The 12,353-nt window shown below is 42.0% G+C and overlaps 1 protein-coding gene across 3 annotated transcripts in view; it reads right to left on the bottom strand.

The window, feature by feature from the left end:
- Nucleotides 1-12,353, bottom strand: part of DIS3L2 (DIS3 like 3'-5' exoribonuclease 2) — a 197,026-nt gene that overhangs the window by 153,698 nt on the left and 30,975 nt on the right. For all 3 annotated transcript variants that reach the window (XM_069792502.1, XM_069792503.1, XM_069792504.1), the window contains one exon: nucleotides 10,409-10,510. In XM_069792502.1, coding sequence (XP_069648603.1) covers nucleotides 10,409-10,510 — 102 coding nt within the window. The remainder of the gene's footprint in view (nucleotides 1-10,408; nucleotides 10,511-12,353) is intronic.

Below are 12,353 nucleotides of genomic sequence, written 5' to 3'. Positions count from 1 at the left end.
TAGCAAAAAGTCTGCCCAAGGTCTCAGTCAGCTCATAGGAAATTACTGTGTAGACAGAGACACTGCCCTGACAAGGCCAGCCTTCCCCTCCCAGCCCTTCCTTTACTTGACACTGATGGCTGCCACCACACCTAGACTTTGGGCTCCGTTATATCTTAGCCACTGATAGGAGTCACTCCATGGGAAAGTAGGATGGTGGGACTAAAATGATGTCAGGTACCGTGAAGAACATTTTCCTTTTTTTGCTTTACAAACTTTTGAACCTTACAAGAGGAGAGCCATCCGCTTCTATGCTTTTTTTTTTTTTTTCTACAAACGAATGTTAACAATGCATATCCTGCCAGGAAACGTTACCATGCATTAGTGATAAAGCATTACATAAAAAGGTAAATTAAGTTTCCAAGACGCGAATCTGAGCTGATAAACATATTACATCCACAGTTCAACAACTGTGCAGAGAAGAAAAAAGAATAAACAGTTTTAGAGAAAGCTTCGGGAATATGGGCGAAAAAACAGGAAGAGGAGATAAAGTAATGCCATGCTGTCAAAACACTGCTTGGACTATGCATGAAGCATAGCTACCAAACTAAATCAGATTAAACTAATGGCCATCCATTAACCTTGGGTACGTCTACATGGTACAATACAGACCCGAAGAGGTAAGCTCAAGCACCAGATCGCTTGCCAACACAGCACTCACCCATGGCATTAGACCCTCTGCTCAGCTAGATAAATAAACTAGAGCCAGATGAGCCATTTATTCTCACCCAGGGGCAGCAGCGGTGGTGATGCTGCACAGCTCTTCAGTACCGGTGGCAGCAACTCTGCTCCAGGCTGGGTGACGCAGCCAGGCGCAGTCACCGGAAAGATCGCTGGTACATTCCCTCTGGATACTGCTCTAATATGGAGATACTGAAAGAAATTAGCAGGGAGGCCATACACTGCCTCTCTAACACCAGCAAGCCAATTACACATTTAAGGGATAACTGCGAGAACAGAAAGGCATTTGCAAAGCTCCACAGCTGCCAGGCTGCTTTGCCAAGAGTGTGAGCTTAAAGGCCAGGGGACGGTACTTGGTTAGAAAGAGACTGTGTTGAAATGGGCAGCAAGCTGTTCCCAAGGCGGTCAGGCTGTGCAGGGCATGGGTCCTGCAGCATCATTAGACGCAGCTGGGCTCTGCCTACATTTGTTGTGGATGGGACCCTTTAGAGAGGATGCTTGTCACCGGACAAGCTCTCATCCTCGCACTGAAGGGAGAAGGGCTACAAGTCCAAACCTAAGCCAGACTATCACAGCAGTTGTAGTTACTACAAGGGGCTACAGCTGCAGACCTGATCTGCACAGAAAATTAAAAAAAAAAAAAATAATAAAAAATCAGGCAATCTGACATCAAAAGGGGTGATAAAACCCTGGAGGAAATTCACTTTACCGGAAAAAAATCAAGTAGGGCATAGAGATGAGTTACCTGGCTACCGTACTTAAGGGTTTTACCAGAACTCCCTGCCCCCCTGAACAGTCATTAGGTCAGGAAGAAAGAGAAGCTGCTGAGATAACCCTCCCACTTCACACAGCTCCTTGGGACTTTCCCCAGACAGCACCAACCCGGCAAACGTGATGCCATGAGGGATTTAAAGAAACCACAGGAAAAGAGATGCCAATTTCTATAGAGCTTACAAACAAAAGTAGCCAATGCTTATTCCAACAAACAAGCAAAAAGCAAGGAGAACAGAACAGAAGTATGTCCTGGCAGCTAGCTAATTAGCAAAAGCATTACAGTCAGGACTTCCAAGCACCAACAAGAACTAAGCAGGATATACACCTTTATGCAGGATTTTTTTCAGACAGAACAGAGAACGATGTCTGGGGAATTCTTCACCAGTCACTTTTTGCAACCAAAATACACAAGTGCTAATTAGATCATGCCAAGTCTTCATTTTCACACTTCTAAAGCTGCTCAATTAAAAGTATGTGTTTTGGCACTGCTCTCTGTTTCAAAATAATTTAGACAAAGCTAAAAACAGAGAAATGCTTCAAGCCCAGAAGGTGATACAGCTGAAGATGGATGAATCATTCGCATACTGGAAACCTAAAAAACTCATAAGAGACATACACAGACCTACATTCATGAAACAGTTATTGCCTGACATGACAGAACACAGAAAACAAAAACAAACCAGTAGAAACAGTGAGAAAGCAAGGAAACATATAAATGTGACTGCCTTTTTCAGAAAGGTTAGTAGATCAGCACTCTACCCTGCAGTATTTTCCTAGAGTGGTTACCAACACTTTTTAAAATGCCTCCGGGTAGTTAAGGCTGGGATAAAAACTTGAAAGTGCAGATAAAATCTGGGACCTTCAAAAACCCACACCAGTTGTTTTATCAGTGAACGCATACTGAGAAATTATGTCAAGTACACAACTACTGAAGCAGTGAGGAATTTGTGGGAAAAGATAATCAGGAGGAATTTTAATTTATCTTTCAGTGTTTTGAGTGGCATCTCTTAAATAAGAAACTTGATTGAAAACATCACTTGCAATTCTTCAAGATGTTGCAGAAGGAGATGCTGCAACCGTTACAGGTTCCAGGGCATTGATTTATATGTTAATTGGGTGAAGGATAATACCAAGTAGCAAGCAAGTAAGACTTCCTATGTTAGCAGGGTTAAGAAAACTGCTGTTGATGCATACAAATCACTGGCCTCCTTTCACTGCATGATAGTGCACCAAGAATAGACTCATTCCCAGTTCTTGTGATGTGCCTAGCAGCTAGGATATCAGATTCAGAAATTTGAGAAGGGAATCCCCTCATAGCAAATAATGTCACAAAGCTAGGAGAACAAGGAGTGGGAGGCCAGGAGATCTTCGCAACCTGGCTACACTTTGCCTCGTCTGGAAGACGACACAGGAACAGTGTTTGGGATAAGGCACGACCATCCCAGCCCTTTGAAGCTGGCAGCATGCTGATTCAAAACCTAACTGTTAGACTTCAGAGAACTTAGATAGTTACAAATTACCTTGTGTCAACAACAAATTTAAGGCATCCCATCCCTGATGACAAATATCTTCCATATCTCCAAAAACCATGTGGTTATAAAGGAAGTCCCACATCTTGCCCCAAAGAACCTGTCGTAGAAAAATCTCTGTCACTCCTCCAGCTGCTGTAATTCTTTGTTTACATAAATCACCTCTATTTTAGATTCCTTGTCCCTCTGATTTATGGCTTTGAGAAAAATAAATATGAGTTAAGGAAATAAGGGAAAAGAGTTAATGAGCCAACTTTAGTAGCTTTGACCACATGTAAATACTGCAGCTAATTGTTTCCCTGCCAGCTGATAACGAGAACAAACATGCAAATAGATATGTAGCACTTTTCTTCAGAACTTAGGACACGATCCAAAACCACCTCACTTAGGTACTTTAAAGATTAACAGCTTTTTAATGTCATAGTAGTTCTTCATTTCTCCAGCTATCAAGCTAAATTAGGGGTACAATCTCCTTAAAAAAAACCACCATAGTATAACATTCATTGTACAAATATTAGGCCAGATGGGAATTTTATCATCAGTACACTTTTTTTTAAGCTTTTCTCTAATTATGTGGACCTGAAAGAAACCCAGACTATTGAAAATCTGGTCAGTCTTTCAAGAAAGCATTTATAAAAAGTTAAGTGAGTTTAATGTGTGTGACATTCCAAAAACCAATCCCATCACAACAGGTATCCTGACTCACTCTTATAAGGTGTGGGCTCCAAACACTCATGTGATATCATCAAATAAGTCTCCAAACTGGCAAAAAGCAAACAGTTCTAAGAAATACTAATTCCACAGGAACCAAAAAGTAAGAAAAGTCCAAAATGATAGTTGTTATATAAGAGATTGGATTAAGAATAATCGACTGTGATGTGTGCATATTTACAGAAGACTTGGAAGAATAGAGTTTAAAACAATCACTTGAAGAAAAGTTAGTTGTTAAAGGAAACAATTTGCTGTACTAGATTATATTCATGTGACCAAGAAAAAAAAATGAACAGGAACAGAGATCAGGTATTAAATGTAGGCTTGACTCCTATTCTAAAGTAAGATCAGATGCCCCCACGAGCACTTCCTTCCATTCAAGATGTAGCTCTTCCAGGAACATACACTGAAATTTAGTGGTAGCTCACACAGCCTGAAGTCACCCCCATCACAAGGGGCTTAATCTGCCATTACTCCAATGGGGATATAACAACTGACTACATGTGAGATGAATGATTATTTAATGCTTGACTGTTCACCTAAGGGTAACGTTTTTATCTTATTCTGCATCTGCGCAGCCCAACCACATCTGCAGTGTAATCCTGTGCTGGTAGGACAGGATGCAGGCAGTCAATAAAAAGAAGCTTGCCTTCCTACCTAAACAATTTGCCTTCTAATATCACTCTTACCCAGCACAGGAGGAGGAGGAGGAATAAAAAGGACATTAGATTGTTCAAAAACTCTGTACCTTTCTTGTGATTTTATTATTTGGGATCCTGGTTTTGGCTTTCTGATCAGAAAGACAGAGGCAGGTATTGACAGGAAAGGTCCTTCTCAGGAAGGTAAGGTTGCTTGCAACATCCGAAAACACTGGTATTTCTTGCCTCCTTGTTTTACACATCCAGGGGGAGGCAAAGGATGAATGCAGCACTGGGTCACAGCAATCTCACACAACCCAGATCATTATAGTTATTTTATCATTATATACACCATAAAAAGCATGCCAGGTCTTGCTATTAAAATTCACTGTGTTAAGACGTTGGTTGATTCACTTCAAGTGATATTTGATTAACAAAATGTGAAAGCAACATCTGCAAGAAGAACAAATGTAATGCCACATATGTATCAGTCAGCAAGACTTCCTATTTTCTCAGCGTTTTTGCTATCAACCTGTATTGCTGTTCCATACCCAGCCAGTTTGGAGCTAAGCAAAGCCTGGAAAGAACTGTGCCACCTCACAGCGAAGGTCCATCAGACCCGGCAGTGTGGAACAACATGTGGCCATCCAGAGAATAGCACAACCAGAAAATAAGCATGTAATGAAGCTTCTCCAGATTCTACCAATTTGTGGTTTGGGGATTTTCCGAGATGGGGTGGGGAGTGCATGCACATGCGTGCGACCATCAACTTACAGCCCACACTGTAAAGTCTACAGCAAAACAAATTAAAAAAAAAAACCAACTACCCTTCCTCCCTACAGCATCCATCAACCTTTCAGATTTGCGAGAGCTCTGCTTTTCTGGACATCTTCCTAGCCAGCTTCTTAGGCTTCCCACTTTACTCCTAGATATCATGAATTACACTTGAATGTTTTCGGTGTGCCAGAACACTTACTATTTCAATAATGACTTCTCCAGAACTTTTTTTTTATTATTATTATGAATGTAATGTTTCCAAACAACATTCTTGATTGCTAAGACTCAAACAGTATTGCTGTGATAACCCTCTAAGAACCCCATCTCCTCCTGAGTTACTGTTGTCCTTGCATTAGCTGGGAGATTTTGAGAAGAAACTGACTCTCAGAAGAATTTTGTTGAAATGAATCGTTATTCACCAGGGCAAATCCAAAGCTAGCATCCCCTCTGGACAACTAATGGTTCATAGGTTTTCACCAACGGTTGGAGGCAGTGACTTGCCAGCATACGTAGCTCTGTTCAAACTATAAATGGTGATATTTGTGATGTCTGCTTGAATCAAATTGTACCCTCTCTGAGTTTGTTCGTAATTATGGCAACAACAGTCACAGCTGGGAAAAGCGAATTGTAGTTTATGTCTTTTGTACAGAAAGTGTTTAAATATTTATCTCTGATATATGGCTCTAGGAGACGCAGCTCTAAGATCTCCTGCTGCACCGTATTGTATCTGACACCTCAGTGTTGAAGAGAACATGTGCTTTCATGAGCTATAAAGAATTACTATTTCCATCACTTTCGGACACTTCATGACTAAAATGCTGGACCCATTATCCTATTATCCAGCAACGCACACTGTATGTAAGTGAGCAGTTCTACATCCTTGGCCTTGGAGACCTTCTGACAAGATCAAAAGAACCAGATGAAAATAGTGCAAAGGAGCACTTTAAGCTGAGGGGGAAATGATTCATGAAACAACAACAAAAGATACCACTTGCAGGCACTGCTCTCTGAGACACTGGCAGGTTAACCTGTCATTTTTTTATGTATATATATAGTATATGGTGTTATTGTTTTAATATACCACTGCTGCAAACAGATGGAGAACTGGAGATCTCTCTGCATATTGTAGCAAGCAATAGCGGGTTGGACCCCAAAATTCCTTTCAGGCAGTTTTGAGCGGCAAAAAGTCCTCATCTGGGTACTATTTTCAGACTAAGACTCTAAAATTTCAGCCATAGCATGCAATGCGTGAGACGGTTGTCATGAAAAACATTCCACATTATAAACTACTACTCTAAAAGCACCAGAGATTCGGCCAGGAATCTAAGCCCCAAGTGATATCAAATGACTTATTATGCTATTTCCTTCTACCAAAGAAATTACATCTTGCAAGAAAAACCAAAACAGATATCTGAAATTAAACAAATTCTGCCTGGCAATTAAGCAGACAGTAAAAGAGCAAAAAGAGGCTGCGAGGAAAGATGAGTTAGGTTTATCCTTTATACTGACATGTTGCTTCCCTCCTTGATGAGCCTGAGAAATATTGCTGTAATCGTCATATCAACATTTTCTTGCCTTCCAGTAATTATGCCACTGTATAACTGAAGCTCCTGAAATTGATGTAAGCACCACTCCATAAAACATAATAGGAACCCATGGGTGGAAGTTAAAGTAGTGAAAATCAGTCAAGAAATAGAGCATCATTTTTCTTCTTTATCAGAATAATTGACAAGGACTGAGCTAAATCCTCTGTCACTGGCTATCTTTTATTGTGACGTTCTTCCAAAAGATAAAGGCACAGATTCAGGGAAGCCCTACAGCTTGAAATAAAGAAGGGGACAGTCTAGCTAACTGCAACAATACTCTGACTTCATTTGCTAAGAGTAGGTTAAGTACCTGGAAAAACAGTCTAAGTCAAATACCTTACTTTGCAAAAGCTAAATATTTGAAAGTTACCATAGCACCTCAATATTCCCAAGATGTAACACAAGAGGACAGGAGAGGAACTTCTGAAATAGAGCCTCCAAATGCGGTCACCGCAATGCACGCCACTCAACCCTGGAAGGAAGCCGATGGCCACCTTCTTCAGGAGTGCAAGATAACAAATTTGGGGGACAAAATGTCTCTCCCTCAAGCTGGTGGTGCCACACTGAAATTGTTGGCTCTTGATCGGAACTAATAGTAAGCACAGAAATATGAACTGACAAACTGATCATCACTGAACAGCAAGCAGCTCTCCCAGAGGATGTATGAACAAACAAAGCTTTAAGACCAGACAGAATAAGCACAGGGAGGACCACAGTAGCTCATCCAAGCACTTGATGCACATGCTGGGAAGGATACAATGTTGAGAAATTCAAGCCTGATAAATTTCCCACAACTGAGCCAGGAACTGGAGGGCTGGAGGAAGAAAATATTGCTGTCCCTCTCAAGAAGGTATTATATAAAGTATAATCATACATCTAGAGTATTTCACCATCCCCTTATATTTCACTGTGGCATTTATACCTGTGTGTAAGGTATCACCATTACAGGCTCAGCAGAACACAGTATATCCCTGGAGAAACTGTTCTTGGACAGTGGTGTTCTCTCACAGGCACTTGACCCGCAAAGACTGACTCATGGGTACAGGGCAGCTCCCAACTTTCTCAACTCTTGAAGCAAACACAGATTGCCCTATCCAAAATCCATAGTTTTATCAGTCACATGTTTTCCCCCTTCCTCCCATTTACACACATAAATTGAACCAAGGTTCCAGCTAAGTCAAGTCCTGCCATTACTGGGATGCAGCATTACACTGTGACTTTGCATGAAGAGGTCCATGGCAGGAATCACCTGCACTAGCAATGGGAAGATCTTCCCCCAGAGCATCCAGAGGCAATCCAGGGTGCTTGAAACTCAGAAGGCACAGACCCGCCACACTGCTGTAACAGCAACCTCATCTTGTGCAAGACACTGGTTTGCCAGCAAAAAACCCAGCTCAGTTCTTGGTGGAGCACAGACTATTGGGTTGGGAATAGTGAACCATAAAAATAATCAGCACGCACATCTCAATCCTAACAAACCAATATGTACAGAGCCTGTAAAGTCTCCTCTGAGAGCATCAGTTATACCATATATCTGATTTACATTTTTCAAGGAAATAATTGAAGCTGTTCAGCTTGTTCCAAAGGCCCAACGGGAAGGAGAAAACCCTCAAGACACCTATGTGGCAGCTTTGCAGCAGCATGAGACTAAACAAATGGAAAAACCTAAAATAGGTTGCGACAGTTTATCATTAATCAGTATGAATTACTTGGCAGAATGCAGTATCTTTCAGTGCAACTTAGTGGCACCTTTCCCAAAGAACTAATACAAACATGAGTGCATAGCAAGAGATTCAGGGAGCAGGGGAAAAGGGATGTCATCGCTGATTAAGTTGCTGATGGCAAGAAACAAAAAATGAGACAACACAGGGCAGCACCTGTGTGGCTGAAAAACATGAATGGCATGTTACAGCTACTTCATTTGGCAAGGTTAAATTCACCATGGAAGAATCATAATCATACTACAAAACGCTAAAGTCTTCTGAATTGCCTCCTTGCAGTCAGGTATCACTTCTCCACCAGTTCTATTTATTCCAGCATTTGCCCAGGACAGGGAGAATATTCTGAACCCTTCCTCTTGTATGCATAAAAGAACATTACTGTTGAATATATGAAGGTATGAGGATGGGAGGGGGGAGGGGCGTTATCTTTATTTAGAGCCAGATATGAATGGAAAACTGCAGACAAAGTTTCCAGCTCAGGCAACCTCTATCAAGCCTACAAAGAAGCCCTTGTGCTGGCAGGTCCTGGCAAAGGATCTAAGCACCCAAACTATTCCATTTTTCCAACTATATGGAATGGTCTAATACAAAAGATAATTTACGTATATGGATTTGGTGATCCAAACATATAGTAATCATCACAGATTTAGTGAACTCTGATCTGGACTCTTGAATAGGTATCAAAGAAATTTTGCTTTGACCCTCAAAATTGGTTTTCAGAGGTTACATAGATAGCAGCAGACCTCTTTCCTATATTTGTATATGGATATCCTTGTAGTATCTTCGACCCCACCTATGGTTGCCTTTTGCATAAGGTAGCTTTGCATTTACATGTGTCAATAAATACTTAGGTCATTTACTCATTTTATGCATACTTAAGAGACAAGTTCTAGTATGTTTCCAACCATCATTTCCACTGCCATTAGATTTAAACAGAGAAGGTAGAAGGTTCAACAAATGACCAGACTGAAGACCTTGCATTTGCAAGCCTAAAAACATATAACTTCAAACAAGAACATGCAGAGAAGGTAAATAGAATGAGGAAAAAGCACCAGGCCAAAGTAGTTCAGATGAGTCCCCACCCTGCTGTAATCACCTTCACTATTACTTTTGCCCCAAAGATATACAATAGTCTTTAAATTCTCAAGAAGAGTTCAAAAACCATGTTTGGAAAACAATTTGTGGCAGTTTTGTCATGCTTACATGTGAAAACCCAGGTTAAAATTGCTAACTGTAGCTTACATCTCCCAGCAACTAGAGAAAAGGAGTAAGAACTTTTCTTGCGTAGTGGTGTTAGAAGATAAACCTGCAAACAAGATAAAATTATCCAGATGTTTGAAAGGACTTTGAGTTTGATCAGTGAAAGAAAAAAAAAACCCAGAGTGATATTAGTGAAATTCTCAGACATGAAAATGAAAAATGGATTGTCCCACATTTGCATTGCTCCAATCATTTCACACATTGTTCATTCATGTAAAGAAGGGTATTACCACAAAATCTGGAGCTGTGACAAGATAAGCTTTCCATGGACTGACCACCCACAAATTAGAGTTAATCATTACTAAAGCTTTGTGAGCAGCACTTGTCAAATACACGAGCAATTGCAAACACCTACACAGAACTATCCAGTGCCACAGCATGAAGACAGCTAAATAACAGGTATCAAAAGTCACCTCTGACAACCATGCTTTGCACAAGCCTTGTCATCAGACTTCTCCACACAGTGATAAAGAAGGCCATTCCATGCAAAGAGTGAGGTTTCAACACTTTAGGTATGACTTCTTCCAAACGTTGTAATGGATAAAGTGTTCTAATGTACTGCAGCATAAACTGCAGTTTAGCTAATCTGATTTGTAGGAAATTCTCTATTCTCTGTCCCAGGCCTTAAGTTTAGTGAAGAAAACAGTAATAAGCTCTTTCTGTCAAATCACAGTAAAATATATTGAACTGACCTTCCACTGTTCCTTGGGAAGCAGTTTCACTATCACGATGTCACCATTCAGGGCTCTGTTGCGAGCAACCACTCCATCAATAAAGATATCGCGAGTCCCATCCTAGTCAAAGAGGAAGAAAAATAAATGCCAGACCAAAACATATTAAATTACCGTTGTTATGAGGTTTAAAACACTGTCATCAAAAAAGACACAAACCCTGGTGAGATAAACATCCTGCAGTTGTGCACAGAAATGAAATGGATTCACCATATGCCTTTCAACACGCAGTTATCTTTCAGCAAATGAGCTCTTTTGTATGTATGTGCCAGCACAGCAGTTCCACACTATTTGCACGCTTGCAGGGCTATGATCTTATTGGCATCACGGAGACATGATAGAATGTCTCGTATAACTAGAGTGTTGGAATGGAAGGGTACAGGCTCTTTAGAAAGGACAGCCAGGGGAGACGAGGAGGGGGTGTCACCCTCTATGTCAGTGACCAGCTGGAGTGCATGGAGCTCTGCCTGGGGATGGATGAGGAGCCGACCAAGAGCTTCTGGGTCGGGATTAAAGGGAGGACAGGGACAGGTGACACTAGAGTGGGGGTTCACTACAGGCCACCTGACTAGGAAGACCAAGCAGATGAGGCCCTCTATAGACAGATAGGAGCAGCCTCACATTCACAAGGCCTGGTCTTCATTGGGGGACTTCAACCACCTGATATCTATTGGACGGACAACACAGCAGGGCATAAGCAATCCAGAAGGTTCCTGGAAAGCGCTGATGACAACTTCCTTCTCCAAGTGATAGAGGAGCCAAGGAGGAAAGGTGCTATGCTGGACCTTGTTCTCACCAACAAGGAGGGGCTGGTGGGAAATGTGAAGCTTAAGGGCAGCCTTGGCTGCAGTGACCATGAAATGGTGGAGTTCAAGATCCCTCAGGCAGCGAGGAGGGTGCACAGCAAGCTCACTACCCTGGACTTCAGGAGAGCAGACTCTTGCCTCTTCAGGGATCTCCTTGGTAGAGTACCATGGGATAAAGCCCTGGAAGGAAGAGGGGCTCGAGAAAGCTGGTTAATATTCAAGGGTCACCTCCTCCAAGCTCAGCAGCAACGCATCCTAACAAAGAGAAAGTCAGGCAAAAACACCAGGAGGCCTGCATGGATGAACAAGGAGCTCCTGGACAAGCTCAAACACAAAAACGAAGCCTTCAGAGGGAGGAAGCAAGGATAGGTAGCCTGGGAAGAATACAGAGAAATTGTTCAAGCAGCCAGAGATCTGGTTAAGACAGCTAAAGCCCTCATAGAATTAAATCTGGCCAGGGACGTCAAGGACAACAAGAAAAGCTTCTATAGGTATATCGATGATAAAAGGAAGACTAGGGAAAACGTGGGCCCTCTCTGGAAGGAAACGGGAGACCTGGTTACCTGGGACATGGAGAAGGCTGAGGTACTCAACGACTTTTTTGCTTCAGTCTTCACCGGCAAGTGCTCCAGCCACACCATCCAAGTCACAGAAGGCAAAGGCAGGGACTGGGAGAATGAAGAACTGCCCACCATAGGAGAAGATCAGGTTCAAGACCATCTAAGGAACCTGAAGGTGCACAAGTCTATGGGACCTGATGAGATGCATCCGCAGGTCCTGAGGGAACTGGTGGATGAAGTCGCTAAGACACTATCCATCATTTTTGAGAAGTCGTAGCAGTCCAGGGAAGTTCTCACTGACTGGAGAAGAGGAAACATAACCCCCATTTTTAAAAAGGGAAAAAAGGAAGACTCAGGGAACTACAGGCCAGTCAGTCTCACCTCTGTGCCCGGCAAGATCATGGAGCGGATCCTCCTAGAAACTATGCTAAGGCACATGGAAAATAAGGTTATTGGTGACAGCCAACATGGCTTCACTAAGGGCAAATCATGCCTGACAAATTTGGTGTCCTTTTATGATGGGGTTACAGCACTGGTGGA

Source organism: Haliaeetus albicilla, chromosome 9, assembly GCF_947461875.1.
Source record: "Haliaeetus albicilla chromosome 9, bHalAlb1.1, whole genome shotgun sequence".
Lineage (NCBI taxonomy): Eukaryota > Metazoa > Chordata > Aves > Accipitriformes > Accipitridae > Haliaeetus > Haliaeetus albicilla.
Note: the sequence above shows the minus strand (reverse complement) of the source record. Positions and strands in the feature narration are given on the sequence as shown.